The sequence below is a fragment of the Cynocephalus volans genome, chromosome X (genome assembly GCF_027409185.1).
Source record: "Cynocephalus volans isolate mCynVol1 chromosome X, mCynVol1.pri, whole genome shotgun sequence".
Lineage (NCBI taxonomy): Eukaryota > Metazoa > Chordata > Mammalia > Dermoptera > Cynocephalidae > Cynocephalus > Cynocephalus volans.
Window position 1 is genome coordinate 174,512,426 of NC_084478.1, and position 16,251 is coordinate 174,528,676.

The 16,251-nt window shown below is 40.0% G+C and overlaps 1 protein-coding gene across 1 annotated transcript; it reads left to right on the forward strand.

The window, feature by feature from the left end:
- Positions 1–880: 880 nt before the first annotated feature.
- On the forward strand, positions 881–1,372 carry LOC134368617 (spermatid nuclear transition protein 4-like). The gene is made up of 2 exons (XM_063085043.1): positions 881–979; positions 1,169–1,372. Exons 1-2 carry the CDS (start codon positions 881–883, stop codon positions 1,370–1,372), a joined length of 303 nt encoding a protein of 100 aa, XP_062941113.1.
- The last annotated feature ends 14,879 nt before the right edge of the window (positions 1,373–16,251 follow it).

The window sequence follows — 16,251 nt, forward strand, 5'->3', positions numbered from 1 at the left end:
GTAAGGCAAGTGTCTGGTGAATGAGGACACATGTTGAGAAGAGCTTTTCACATCCCTCTGGTTAAGCCAAGCTCTTCCCTGGAGCACTGATCACTTTTAGGTTGTGCTTTCTGCATGCAAACACCAGAACAACTTGCAGTATGGACATATCTGCCTCATCCCCTGTTAACCCAGGCCTTGGTACTACACCTACTGAGATAAGCAGGTCCCCAATTTGAAACAAGACCAAATATCAGGTGGAGCAAGTCTGTTTACCAAGTCTCACAGCCTGAAGGCAGTGATTTCAATCTGGAAAACAAAACTGAGAAGTCCTGTGTGAACACTGGGAAAAGCAAGTGGGATGGAAAAGTTTCCTGGTGGCAGCCAGGAAGTGAGTGGTCTTCAGGGTACATAAGAGAAATGTTTAGGAAGGATGTAGGATGACTCATATGTCCACATAGACTTAAGTGTGGCCGCATGACTGTGGGTGGATGGTAGGTAGGACACACAAAAACCAGGTAATGGTGAAGGGAGGGAGAGGACAGAATGAGCCACTGAATCAGGTGGCCGTGGGGAAGGGCGTGGAGGAGACACCCTCTCCTTGCCTTGTGACCCCCCAGAATTGAACAGTGAGGAGTGTGGCAGGTCTGCTTGGAAGGCTCTGAAGGGGTGCTAAGGAAATGTCCCCTTTTCCAGCCAGGGCACCTTGGCCTCCCCCCACTCCCAGAGGTGTCAGGATGGGCCATTGTGATGTCAAGCCACCCCTCCCTGGACACGCTGGAGGGGCTGGGGGAGGGGCTTGCTGACCAAACAATGCCTAGGGTGTGGCTGCTCATTGTCCTGGGCAGGGTATATATAGGGAGGCCAGGGGCCCTGGCACAGACCACTAGGCAGTGCTGACATGGCGAAGGAGACCAGGACACCACAGCCCACCAGAAACACCGAAGCGGGGAAGGAGGGGAAGACCCCCTGTCCACCCAAGTCCAGAGGAAAGGGCAAGGTGAGATGAGCACCCAAGCTCCGTCTCATCTTCCCCTTGACCCCTTTCTCCCAAGACCCCTCCCCTGTCCTCGCCTGGCACAACCTCCCTCAGCCCACACTCCTTCCCAGGAAGCCCCTGTTCCCATGCCTCCTGCATCCTCTTCCCCCAAACAGTTGCCCTTCTGTGATCGCCCTGTTGTCCTTCCAGGCGCCCAAGACAACCTTGAAGCTTAAAAGACGCCCCCAAGGGAGTCTGAGGAAAAAAGCTGCTGCAAGAATGACCACCCTCTCAATTCAACCCCCAAAAGGGAAAAAGCCAACACTATTCGGCCACTATCACCGGCTGAATCAGGAACTGCAGCAAAAAGAGCTGAAGCAAATCCGAAAGGACGAGGAGATGCCCAGCACCTAAAGGGACGAGGCAATCCCCAGCACCTCAAGGGACGAGGAGATGCCCGGCAACTCCAGTGACGAGGAGACCGCCAGCACCTCAGGTGACGAGGAGATGCCCAGCACGTCAGGTGACGAGGAGATGCCCAGTACGTCAAGTGATGAGGAGATGCCCAGCACCTCAGGTGAGGAGGAGATCTGCAGCATTTCATGAGATGGCCTGGGCAGCTACTAACTTAAAAGTGAGACCAGAGACCTCAAAACCACCTGAGAAGTCTCCAGAGGGCTGGTTGCCGGGTAATGGACATCGAATTTTACACTGACGGCACACTATGATGACAAAATAAAATGTGCCTGTTGTGACATATAGTGTGTGTCTGCATGTTCTGTGATGTGGGAGGGGGAAGGAAGGGAAGAGGCAGGTGTGGGAGGGGAGGGAGGGCGGTGGGCCCGGCGGACTTGGGGTCAGACAGACAGGTCCACTGTTAGGCAGATATTGAGGGATAACGTCTGGGTCACGGCCGAGCACTGAAAACAAATTTCTTCCTTGACACTCTCTCACCAGTAAGGAGGAAAAGGGCCTGGTGATTTTGCATGTGTTTGCAGGGGATAGAGGTGGGGGAGCAACATGAGGGTGTAGTTGGCCAGAACCTAGATGGAGTGAGGTACGTGGGATGACACTGTCACCCCCTCCCCCGAAAAGGCAGACACATGTATCACCAGCAGGCCATCCACCTCATAGTGGCATTTGCTGCATCCTGCCCTATGCTGTAAGCAGCTACAGGCCCTCAAAGCGACCCCAAATCTCACCCTACTAAAAGTCAGTGACAACACCTCCAAGGACTGGAATAATGGCGTTTGGCAACTGAGCCCAACACTGATTAGGCCACTTTCTTGTTAGGAAAATTTGGGATGGAACCGTGACTACCAAGGGTGGGGCAGTGGGAGTGTTTGTTCTTCGGTGCTTTGGGGGTAATTATATAATATTCAATGCTTTCCTTCAGAGAAAAGGAAACTCTCAAGCCAACGACATAAGCTCCTACATCATGAAACTAGAAACATAAAAGAAAAGTAAATTAAAAGCAAGCTGAATGCCAAAGTAAGGAAATCCTAAAGATAACAGCAGAAATCAATTAAATTGAAACCAAAATTATTAGGGAAGATCAATGAAACGAAAAGGTGTTTCTTTGTAAAAATCATTAAATTTGATTAACCTGTAGCCAGATTGACCAAGCAAAAGAGAGAGAAGACACAAATTACCAACATCTGGAATAAAAGGGAGGGTATCTCTACAGACACCATAGGTATTAAAGGGGTAATTAAGGAATAACATGAACAACTCTATGCCATACATATGACAATTTAGATAAAATGGACAGATTTTCTGAAAGATACAAAGTAACAGAAATAACATAAGAAGAAATAGGCGGGTATGCAATCCCTCACTTCTAAATTTTCTTTTTTAACGAAAATGTAATTTTATTAATATTATTTTTTACATTCTTGGATGTTGTTTCAAAGCAGTTGGGAGAGATGGGGAGAGGGAAAGGGGAAGGAAATGGGATGGAAGAAGGAGGAAGGAGGGGCGGGATTGAGGCCCGTAGTACACCCCTCATTCCCACAGGGGAGACTGGGGGACAGCCAGTGGTGGCCTGTTCATTACTGGGATGGGTACAGATGTCAGGGGGTTGTGGCAAAAGCCCTCACCCCCACTGTCCCAGCTCACGAACCCAGGGCCCTTCTTGCTGCAGCTTGGTTGTCGTTGCTGGGCTGGTTGCACATGTCACAGGGGCATGGTTGACGCCCAAGACCCCCCACTTCCCCACCTTGGGAGAGCCCAGGTCACTTCCTGTGGCAGCTCAGTGGTCGTCACTGGGCTGGCTTCTGGTGTTGGGGGGTCTTGGCCGAGGCCCTTGGTCCACCACCACCCTGGCTCAGGAGAGCCCAGGGCATAATGATTTAAAAATAAAGAAGAAATAGGTAACCTAAAAAGTCACACTTCTACTAAAGAAGTTTAATTTATAGTTAAAACCCTTCCATAAAAATACTTCAAGTCTAGATGGTCTGACTGCTGAATTCTCCCAGACATTTAAAGGAGAAATAATACTCAGTCCACCACACAAACTCTTCAGAAAATGAAAGAGTTGAAAATACTTCCAAACTCATTTTATGAGATCAGCATTAGCTGATTACCAAAACTAGACAGAGGCATTACAATAATGGAAAACTACAGACCAGTATTCCTCGTGAACATAAATGTAAAACTTCTCACCAAAATATTCGCAAATTCAGTCCAACAACATATAAAAAGGATAATGCACCATGACCAAATGGAGTTTATTCTGGAAATGCAAGACTGGTTCAACACTCAAAAATTAGTCAATGTAACATACTAGAGAAGAAAACCACGCAATCATATCAATTGATGCAGAAAAAGCATTTGAAAAATTCTATCCCCATTTATGATAAAAAGAAAACTGTCTGCAAACCAGGAATAAAAGGTAACTCTCGTAACCTGATAAAGGGCATCTATAAAAATCCTAAAGCTAACATCGCACCTAATGCTGAAAGATTGATTGTTTTCCCTCCAGACAGAGAACAAGGCAAGGATGGCTCTTTTCACTACTTCTTGTGCAATGTCATACTTGAAATTCTAGCAAGTGTAATAAGGAAACAGAAAAGAAAGAAAATGCCCACATTGGAAAGGAAGAAATAAAACTGTCTCTATTAGCAGACAGCATAACCGTGTAAGTAGAAAAATCCAATGAAATCTAAAATAGCTCTTACATGTACTCAGCTTAAGAGTCAGAGTGCAAGGTCATAGTGCAAAAGGTCAATATACAGAAATTAATCGTGTTTCTATATACTAGCAATTAATATTTGGAAACTGACATTTGTAACAGCTTTATTGAGGTGTAATTGATGTACGTAAAACTGCACATGTTCAATACATACAATTTGATGAGTTTGGACATATACACACACCCACGATAATAATTCTATCTACCACCTCCTAAAGTTTCCTTGTGTTCTACTGTATCATTTTTTAAATGTGGTAAGAACACCCAATGTGAGATCTACCATATTAATGATTTTGAAGTGCACAATTCCAAATCATTAACCATAGGCACTGTGAGCATGTTGTGCAGCAGATCTCTAGAACTTACTCATTTTGCATAATTGAAACTTTACACCTATTGGGCAATGACGTCCCATGTCCACCTCCTTCCAGCCCCTGGCAACCATCATTCTATTCTCTGCCTCCATGAGTTTGACTATTTTTAATACCTTATGTAAGTGCAATCATGCCCTATTTTCCTCTGTGACAGGTTTATTTCACTTAGCATAATGTAAAAAGCATTTGTGTCATTTACAGTAGGCCCCAAATATGGAATACTTAGGTATACATCTAACAAAGTATGTGCAGGTTCTGTATGCTGAAAACTGCAGAACGCTGGGGAAAAAATAAAAGAAAACCTAAATAAATGGAAAGACACACTAGGGTCATCAATTGAAACTCTCAACATCATTAAGATGTCAATTCTCTACAGATTGATCAATGGATGCAGTCCTATCAAAATCACAACAGTTTTCTTGTGATTATCAACAAACTGATTCTAAAATTTTTATGGAAAGGCATATGAGATAGAATAGAAAGACAAATTTGGAAAAGAAGAAGAGTTGGAGGACTCATACTACCTGCTTGTGAGATTTAATGTAAAGCTGCAGCAAACAAGCCAGTGTGATATGGGTGGAGGGACAGACTCAACAGAAAAAGAGTAAAGTACCTAGAAATAGACCCACACAAATATGATTGGTTGATTTTTGACAGAACTTTAGTGGCAACTCAATGAACAAAGAATAGCACTTTTCAACAATGGTACCTAAACATTTGGACATTCATGTGCAAAAAAATGAACCTTGACTTATACCTCAAACCTTATACAATTAGCTCAAAATGGATCATAGGCTTAAATGAAAAGCATAAAAGTATAAAATTCTTCATGAGAAATAGGAAAAAAATGTGTGACCCTAAAAAAATAAAAAAATTTGAATTAAAAAAATTAGGTACAATACCAAAAGCATGATCCATAAATGGAAAAATGATAAATTGGTTCCTATGTAAATTTAAAACATTTTCTCTGCAGAAAAGACACTGTGAAAAGAATGAAAGTATACTCCATAGACTGGGAGAAATGATTTGCTGATCACATATTTTACAAAGGACTTGTATCCAGAATATGTCAAGAACTTTCAAATGTCAATAATAAGATCAAATGATACAATTAGGAAAATGAATAAAATAGTCGGACAAATACTTTATCAAAGATGACACATGATGGAGCCATACAAGATATATAGAAGACACACGTAAGACAAATAAGCACATGAAAAGAAGCTCACCATCACTAGTTGTTTTGGAAATGCACTTTCAAACCATAATGAGATATCACTGCACATCTATTAACATTCAAAAATAAACAAACAAACAAACAAAAAACCAGATATACCAAGTGCTGGTGAGGTTGTGGAACTACCGGAAGCCTCATGCAATGCTGTGGGAATGCAAGATCGTACTGCCTCTTTGGAAGTCATTCTGGCAGTTTTTTTAGTAAAGTTAAACATACATTTCTCACATGACCCAGCAATTCTACTCCTAAGTATTTACACAGGTGAGATGAAAACACATGTTCATACAAAAACCCCTTAGTGAATGTCTGTAGCAGCTTTATTCATAACTGTCCAACAAAAGCCGGAAACATCCCAAACATCCCCCAACTGAGTCAACCGAGGAATGGATAAAGTGCGACCCACCCATCCAATGGAATACTACTCGGTAATAAAAAAACAAACTATTGATACACACAACAACATGGAGGAATATGCTGAGTGAAAGAAGCCCGCTTGAGAAGGCTGCATACTCTGTTATTTCATTCCTATGACACCCTGCAGATGGCAAAACCATAGGGATGGAGAGCGGATCGGGGGCTTCCAGGGGTTAAGTGTGTGAGGCAGGAGGTTTGATTACAAAGCGGGAGCACGAGAGGAATTTTGGGGGGTAGTGATGGGACTGTTCTGTGACTTGATTGTGGTAGTGGCTGCGTGACTCTGTTCATTGCCCAACTCATCAAAGTGTACACGAGAAGAGCACATTTTTCTGAATGTAAATAAAAATAAACAGTCTACAATTACTCTTCAGTTTCAAGTTTGCTACCAGAGTCAGTATTGCCGTTTACTAAAATACGGAGCAGAGGAGGAGGACCAAGGTTTGGAAGAAAGAAACCATGTTGCTTCGGGGACACGGGACATTGTGGGACAAGTTCTACGTGGCCAGCCATTGCTCGGATATCCAAGTTTGGTGCTCACAGGGAGAAAGCCTGCACCGTAGACCAAGACTGGGGAGCCCTTGAGGGTGAAAGTGTTTCCTCGACATCTGCGACACGCTGCTGACTGTACCTGGCTCCTCTGGTGCATTTGACAGTCGTCCTCTCCCTCCTTTTTGGAGCTCTCTACTCTCCTGACTCGAACGACAGCGCACTGCCCTTCTCATCACATTCCTATGTCTTTTTCCCTAGTCTTCATTTGGACTCCTCTCTGTCCCTCCAATAACTATTTCGAGAGAACTTCCTATTCTCCAGGCGGCGTGCTCAATGTTGGGCATGAAACAGTAAGGAAGGGCCAGTGCCTGCCCTCAAGAGGGTCCAGCCTGGGGACTCTTCCTCAGTCTGCCTTTTCAATGTTGGCACCCCAGGCTTCTGCCTGCTGATCTTCCTGCAGTCCGTACACTGTCTGTCCTGCCTGAGCCCAGTCTAGTCGTCCCCCATCCTTGCCCCGAGACTTTTCTTCAGTCTTTGATCACGTGAGCTACGTTATCCAGAGGATCCTTGAACACACGCTCAAGTGGCGGCTCAAGAAGCAGAATAAACGGATTTTAGCCGAGGCTGTGCCATTCGGTGGTTGTATCATTTTAGCATGTCCCTTGTCCCTCTCCTTGCTTCGAGGTCCCATTTGTACAGAAAGATGGTGGCGCTAGGCATTGTCTTATTAGGACAGGTCATAATTCTGTTTCCTCAGGCTCTTCTCCAGATCTTTCTCTGGCTTGTTCTTACCCTCAGATTTTTTAAACTTCACACCACCGATCATATTTCAGAGCCTCAAGGTCACTTACAACTGTAAGGTTCTTTCCCAGACCCTGGGCTCTGGCCCAGTGTCCTGTCATCTCTTGGCCAAAGCCAGCTCATTCTTTAGGGAAGATGTTGGAACTGCTTTCTCTCTACTGTATCAATGAGCACCTTTTGAATTCTGATGCCAGCCAACCTGAAACACGCCTCTTCATGCCCACCTCCTGCCTAAGCCCCTCCCACTCCGGGGATACAGGAGAATCTTTGGGAAGGCAGCCCCATTCGTTACCAAGGCTGGTGTGTCTGCTTCTTCCAGACCCCACTCTGTGTCACAGACAGCTATCCTGCCAAGGTGCAGCTTTTAGCCACCTAGACACAGATACTGTTTCAGCCACTTGCTGCTCCATCCATGTGGCATTTGGCTTTTGTAACATCAGCTATAATGCTTTACAAACCATGCCTGCCTTTTTGATCAGGCTCCCCGCATCCTCACCAGCATTTGTTTTCTGTCTTATTGAGAGTAGCCAGTCTAACTGGAATGAGATGATATCTCATTATAGTTTTAATTTGCATTTTCCTGATGATTAGTGACGTTCAGCATTTTTTCATATGCCTGTTGGCCTCTATTGTTTTCCTTACTAACAAATGCTGACCGATGCTTCATAATTTCTGATGCTTTTTAAAATAAAACTTCTTGGTAACTCTCCCGATCCCTACTCCCAACCCCACACAGAATTTTCATTCAGTAGTGGAATCTCAGTTCCTGTCTGGCTTGAATGGTGAGAATTTCCCAGTCTGCTGAACCTTTTCTAAAATTGTTGCTGGTCTCCAGAACGTCTTCCCGAATTAAGAACAGTTGATTAAAGACTTGGTCAAACAGGTTGAATTTAATTAAAGTGACCCTTAGCCACTGAAACAGCATTTATTTGATCTGAAATATTTTCACAAGAATAAATATCAGCTCTCAGGCATGATTTGTGATTAGCAACTGTATAAAAATAAAGAGCAATTTGAAATTTTAAGAAAATTGAGCATCAAAGGACAAAGAAAAAGTAAAAAAGAAAATGGGAAAATATATAAACAGACAATTCAGTCAATAAAGTATATAAAGATGGCCCTTAAGTATACGAAAGATATTTGAATTTCATACACAATAGGAGAAATGCTAATTAAAACTGCAGTGAGATATTATTTCTTACCTTTGGGACAGGCAAAATTTTAACAAGTGTACAACCAAATCTATTGATGACTCTTTAGGAAAGAGGCACTCTCATTGCTAGTTAGAATGCAATTTGCAACAACCCTTCCAGACAGAATTTGGCAATACCTATAACCTTGAACCCAGAAATCCCAGTTCTAGAAGCTATCCTTGAAGATGAACTTCTAACAGTCCAAAAATACATATGCACAATTATGTTCATTGCAGCATAGTTTGTACTTGTGTTTTAGTCCATTTTGTGCTGCTATGACAGAAATACTTGAGACTGGGTAATTTATAAAGGAAAGAGGTTTATTTGGCTTACGATTCTGGGACAGCGGCATCTGGCACGGGCCTCAGACTGCTTCTACTCATGGCAGAAAAACAGCAGGCAGTTGGCGGGTACAAGCAGATCACATAGTGAGAGGAAGGAAGAGAGAGAGAAGGTGCTGGGGTCTTTTTAAGCAACGAGCTCTCACGGGAACTAATAGAGTGAGAACTCACTCATTAATCCCCCCTTCCCCAGGGAGAGCATTAATCCATCCATGAGGGATCAGCCCCCATGACTCAATCAGTTTCCAACACTGCTACATTGGGGATCAAATTTCCACATGAGTTTTGGAGGGGACAACACATCCAAACTCCATCAACTTGCAAAATATTGGGAAAAACCTAAATTCCCATACATAGGCAACTGGTTAAATAAATTATGCATTATCAGCCCAATGGTGTCCTATTCAACTATAAAAAAGAATGAAGAACATCTTTGTGAGCTGATGTGGAGTGGCTTCCATGACATACTAACCAACTGAAAAACATCAAAGTACAGGGAGACACTTCCAGAAGGACAGAGTAAAAAATTCCAAAAACGTACTTCTCCATAAAAGCGATAAAAGTCCTGTAAAAAAATGTCAAAAATCAACTTTTTCAGAAATCTGGAAATTAATCTAAGACTTGCAAAAGTCCAAGCAGGGTTTATTCATGAAAAATCACTAAGTCTTGGTAAGAACAGTGAGATTGGTGGTTTTTTAACTTGCCGTAATCTCATTCCCTTCTCTCAGCTCCATAGTGGTCTTGAAAACCAATAGCCTCACAACTACTTTAATTGTGAAAATCAGCAGCCTAGCAGCCAGTGGAGAGGGCATAACAGGTTTGGAGGTACCCAAAAGCCCCATCCCCAGGGAAATGCAGCCATTTGAACTGTCTGGCAACTTGCTGAAAAGTTCATTCTCAGGGATTGTCTTCATTTGAGCTCCTTCAAAGCTTGCTCTGTGTTAATAGGCTTAACCCCAGGGCATTTGTCAAAAATAGTCATTGGCAATTGTTTGATATTGGAACTGCCTGAGGCTACATTGCCAGTTGGGATTAACAAGAGGCTGACCAAAAAAAAAACTGGAAAAGAAAAACTGGGGAATATGATGACCATAGAGGGCTTTAAAAGTTCCAGCATGTTTCTGGGAATCTAGAAGACCACACAAATGAATAACAACTGTGTATCCACTTGCAGAACAGCCCAAAAAAGACAAAGTCACAAGAATCTAGATACAGAACTTATACCTTTCCCCAAATTAAATAGATATAATCAAATTAGATTATAAAGTTAAATGTAAAATTGAAGACTATAAAACTCCTAGAAAATAAATTAGGAGAAAACGTAGGTGACCTTGGATTTGGCAATAACTTTTTAGATACAACAACAAAAGGACAATCTATGAAAGCATAAAATGATAAAATACACTTCATTTAAATTCAATACGTTCACTCTGTTAAGATAATAAAAATATAAACCACAGACTAGGGAAAATATTTGCAAAACATGTACCTGATAAGGAACTTGGATTCAAAATATACAAAGAACTCTTAAAACTCAAAAATAAACAAGCAATTACAAAATGGGCAATAGATCTGAGCAGACATCTCAACAGAGAACATACAAATATGGCAAATAAGTATGTGAAACGATGCTCAACATCATATGCCATTAGGGACTTGCCTTTATTTTTAAAAGACAGTTTGCTGGGAAGGGTCTTTTTCTTTCAGCACTTTGAACATTATCCCGCTGCCTTCTTGCCTTCGTGGTTACTGATGAGAAATCAGCTGTTTATCCTACGGATCACTTGTATATAATGAATTGTTTCTCTCTTGCTATTTTCAACATTTTCCCATTGCTTTTGTCGTTCAACATTTTAATTATTTTGTTTCTAGGTGTGGATCTCTTTGAATTTCTTCTGCTTAGAGGTCATTGAGTTTCTTGGATATGCAGATCAATATTTTTCATCTAATTTGGGATGTTTTTGGACATTATTTCTTCAAATAGTCTTCCTGCCCTGCTATGGTGTGAATGTGCTGTCTCCAAAATTCAGGTGTTGCCAAGGTGATAGTATTAAGAGATGGGGTAATTGGTAATTAGAGGCAATTGGGCCATGAGGGTTCCAACCCTCAGGAATGTAATTAAGGCCCTTATAAAAGAGGCTTCACTCAACTTTTGGTTCTGTTCCCTTCCAACTGCTGTTCCTAATAGCATTCGTCCCCTCCAGAGGATACAGCATTTTCATACTTTACTTTAGTTCTGTAGACATTGTTTTCCTTTAGTTCTTTGAATGTATTTAAAATAGCTGATTTAAAGTCTTTATCAAATACGACCAATGTCCATGCTTTCGCAAAAATACTTTCGATTGACTGTTTTTTTAATTGATTTTCCCTATCAGTTTCTGTTTTTCCATGCCATTGATTTCTGATCTATTCTTTACTGTTTCTTTTCTTCCACTTATTGCAGGCTTATGTTGATCTTCTTTCTCTAGTTTGCTAAGGTAGAAGCTTAGATGATTAATTTTAGATCTTCTTTCCTTACATATGCATTCAATGATATAAAATTTATCTTAAGCACGACTGTCACCGCATCTCACAAATCTTGGTAGCTGTGTTTTCATTTTCATTTAGTTCAAAACATATTTTAATCTCTTCAGAATTTTTGGCCCATGAGTTGTTTTGAAGTATATTGTTTTTTCTCTAGTTATTTTGTAATTATCCACCTATCTTTCTGTTGTTGATTTCTAGTTAAATTCCATCATGGCCTGAGACGATGCCTTGTATCATTTCTATTCCTTTAAGTTGGTTAAGGTGTATTTTTTTGCTCAGAATGTGACCTATCTTGTTGAATGTTACATGTGAGCTTCAGAAGAATCTCTGTACTCTGCTTCTGTTGGACGAAGGATTACAGCAATTTCAACCATAGTTGATTGACGGTGCTGTTCAGTCCAACAATATCCTCACTGACCTTCGACCTGATGCATTTGTCAACTGCTGATAGAAAGATGTCAAAGTCCCCAACTATTTTCATGGAATTATATTCTCTTTGCAGGTCTACTAGTTCTTGCCTCACATATTTTCACGTTCTTTAATTAGGGGCTTACACCTTAAGGATTGCTATTTACTCTTGAAGAATTGATGCCTTTATCATTATGTAATGCTGCCACTTATCCCTGATGATTTTCCTTGTCCTGAAGTATGCTTTGTCTGAAATTTATATAGCTAACGCAGCTTTCTTTTGATTAGTGTTAGCATGGTGTGTCTTTTTTCATCCCTTTACTTTAATCTTGCTATGTCTTTGTATTATATCATATATAGATAACACTTTTTAATCATTCTCACAGTCTTTGTCTTTTTATTGGTGTTTTAAATCATTCACATTCAAGTGATTATTGATATTGTTGAATTAATATTTACCATATTTGTAATTGTTTTTTATTCATTGCCTTGTTCTTTGTTTCTGGCTTTTTGTTGTTGTTTTATTTTGTCTTCCACTCTTTCTACCTTGTCTGGGTTTAACCGAGCATTTTGTGATTCTGTTTTCTCTCCTCTCTTACACACCGATTACACTTCTTTGTTTAGTTTTTAGTAGTTTCCCTTGCGTTTACATTATAAATTTACCACTAATCTGAGCCCACGTTCAAATACACAATGCCACTTCTCAGGTAGTGAAGGTACATTATGACAAAGTAGTCCCAGTTTCTCCTGATACTCCTTAATGGCATTGCTGACATTCATTCACTTATCCATAAGCTACAATCATCAAATACATTATTGTTATTATTATTTTAACAAACTGTTACCTATTAGATCATTTAAAAGTAAGAATAAATAAGGGATTTTATGTTACCTTTATTATTTCCTCTTCAAATGTTCTTTCTTTATGCAAAACTAAGCATCTGACCTGCACTATTTTCCTTCCCTCTGAAGAGCTTCTTATAACATTTCTTGCGAGGTGGGTCTACTAGTGACCAATTCCCTAAATGTTTGTTGGTCTGAGAAAGTCTTTATTTCTCATTCACTATTAACAAATCATTTAACTGGGTACAGAATTGTAGGTAGGTGTCTTTTTTCTTTCAGTACTTATATACTTCACTCCTCTCCTTTCTTCTATCATTTCTGAAAAGAAGTTGATGTATTTTTTACTTGTGTTCCTCTGTAGATCAGATGTATTTTTCCTCTGTATTCCTGCAAGACTTTCTCTTTGCTTTGATTTTCTACAGTTTGAATATGACATGGCTACATATAGATTTTTGGGGTATTCATCCTGCTTGGTGTTCTCTGAGCTTCCTAGATCTGTGGTTTGGTGTCTGATATTAATTTTGGAAAACTCTCAGCTATTATCACTTCAAAGATGTATCTACTTCCTTTTTCTATTTCTTCTCCTTCTAACATTCCCATTATGTTAATGTCACACTTTTTGTAACTGTCCCACAGTTATTGGATATTCTGTTACCTTTTATTTCTCATGGGAAGATTCATTTTGTCTTTTTGTTTAATTTAAAATTTTAACATTTACTAGTACTTTGTTGGGTACGGTAGGTCATTTCACTATATGTACATATCTAATCTGTACAATGATTCACTTAGGGTAGATAACGTAGTTTTGTACCCGTTAATCTATCGTAACGCCTCCCCTCCTAACCCCCTTCCCTTCCCAACCTCTACTAACCATTATTCTACCCTCTACTTCTACAAGAGCCATTTTTCAAAAACTTCCACGTGTGGGGTCATGCAGTATTTGTCTTTTTGTGCCTGACTTACCTCACTTAACATGATGGTTTCCAGTTCCATCCATGTTGCTACAGATGATAGACTATCATTTATTTTTATGGATGAATAGTATTCCGTTTTGTATATATACCACAGTTTTTTTTTTAATCTATTCATCTGTTGATGGGCATTTATATTGATTCCATCTCTTGGCTATTGTGAATAGCGGTGCGATGAACATGGGAGTGCAGGTGTCTTTTCGATGTATTGATTTCATTTCTTTTGTGTACATATGCAGGACTGGGATCACTGGATTGTATGGTAAATCTATTTTTAGTTCTCTGAGGACCCTCCATATTAGTGGCTGTACTAATTTACATTCCCACCAACAATGGACGAGAGTCAGCTTTTCTCTGCATCCTCAGCAGCATTTGTTATATTCTATCTTGTTGGCAACATCCATACTAACTGGGGTGAGATGATATCTCTTTGTGGTTTTAATTTTCATTTCCCTGATTTGTGACTTTGAGAATTTTTTTATGTTCTAATTGACCTTAGTATGTCTTCTTTTGAGATGTTTGTTCTGGTCCTTTACCAATATTTTAATTGCGTTATTTGTTTTTTTGCTGTTTATTTGTTTGAGTTCCTTATATATTCTGGATATTAGCCCTTGTCTGATATGCAGTTTGCGAACACTCTCTCCCATTCTGTAGGTTGTCTCTTCACTTTGTTGATAGTGTCCCTTGCTGTGCAGAAGCTTTTTATTTTGCTGTAATCTCATTTGTGTATTTTTACTTGAGTTACTTGTGCCTTTGTAGTCTCATTCAAAAAAGCACTGCCCATTTCCAGTTCATGTAGCATTTCCCCTGTGTTTTCTTCTACCAGTTTCATAGTTTCTGTTCTTAAATTTAAGTTTTTAATTCATTTTGAGTTGATTTTTGTGTATGGTGGAAGAAGGGGTCTAGTTTTAATCTTCTGTGTGTGGATATCCAGTTTTCCCAGCATGATTTGTTGAAGAGGCTGTCCTTTCCTCATTGTATATTTTTGGCAACTTTGTCAAAAATCAGTTGGCTGTAAATGTGTGGGTTTATTTCTGGCCTCTCTATTCTATTCCATTGGTGAGCTTGTGTGTATGCCAGTACCATGCTGTCGTGGTATAGCTTCGGAAGTGTAATGCTTCCAAGTCTGTTCTTTTTGTTCCAGATCGCCTTAGCTATACGGGGTCTTCTTTGGATCCAAACAAATTTTAAGATTGTTTTTGCTATTTATTTGAAGAATGTCATTGGTATTTTGATATGGCTTGCTTTGAATATGTAGATTGCTTTGGATAATATGGACATTTGGTGATGTTAATTCTTCCGATCCATGAAGATGGGATATGTTTCCATTTATTTGTGTCTTCTTCGACATTTTTCACCAATGTTTTATAGTTTTAATTCTAGAGGTCTTTCACCTCCTTGGTTACATTTCTTCCTAGATATTTATTTTATTTTATTTTATTTTATGTCGTTATTTGATACCTGTTGGGAATGGGATTTCTTTTTTGATTTGTTTTTCAGCTATTGTATTATTGACATATAGGAAGGCTCTTGATTATTTGTATGTTGATTTTGTATCATTACACTATTCTGAATTTGTTTATTAGTTCTAGTAACTTTCTGAAAGAGTCTTTAGAGTTTTGTATGTATATCATCATGTCATCTACAAATAGGGATGGTTTGACTTCCCCTTTTCAATTGGAATGCCGTTTACTGCTTTCTCTTGCCTTATTGCACTGGCTAGAACTTTCAGTACTGTGTTGAGTAAGAGTGGGAAAGTGAGCATCCTTGTCTTGTTCCAGATATTAGAGAAAAAGTCTCCAATTTTTGTCCATTCAGTATGATATCAGCTGTGGGTTCGTGGTATACACTCTCTATTGTGTTGAGGTACATTCTTTCTATACCTAGTTTGTTGAGTGTTTTTATCATGAAGGGGTGTTGGATTTTATCAAATGCTTTGTCTGCATTTATTGAAATGATCATACTGTTTTTTCCCTTCAATCTGTCGATGTGATGTATCATGTTTTGTAGATCTGTGTGTGTCTGACCATCCTTGCATCCCTGGGATGAATCCCACTTGGTTGTGGTGATTGATCCTTTTAATACGCTGTTGGATTCTGTTTAGTAGTATTTTGTTGAGGATTTTCACAGATATTGCTCATTAGGGATATTGGTAAGTAGTTTTCTTGTTTTGTTGTGTCTTTTTCCGGTTTAGGTATGAGGGGAATGCTGGCCTCATAGAATGAGTTCTGGAGTATTCCCTCCTGTTCAATTTATGGGAACAAGATTGATAATAATTGACATTAGTTCTTCTTTAAATGTTTGGTAGAATTAGGCAATAAATTTGTCTGGTCCTGGGGTTTTCTTTGTTGGGAAACTTTTTATTAATGCTTCAATCTCATTATTTGTTATTGATCTGTTTAGGTTTTCTATTTCTTCCTGATACGTCCTTGGTCAGTTGTACGTGTACAGGAATTATCCATTTCTTGTATGTTTTCCAATCCGTTCACATATAGTTTTT

Coding starts and splice junctions, on each gene's coding strand:
- LOC134368617 (XM_063085043.1), top strand. CDS start 881: ATGGCGAAGGAGACCAGGACACCACAGCCCACCAGAAACACCGAAGCG. Junction 980..1,168: donor AGTCCAGAGGAAAGGGCAAG/GTGAGATGAGCA, acceptor TTGTCCTTCCAG/GCGCCCAAGACAACCTTGAA.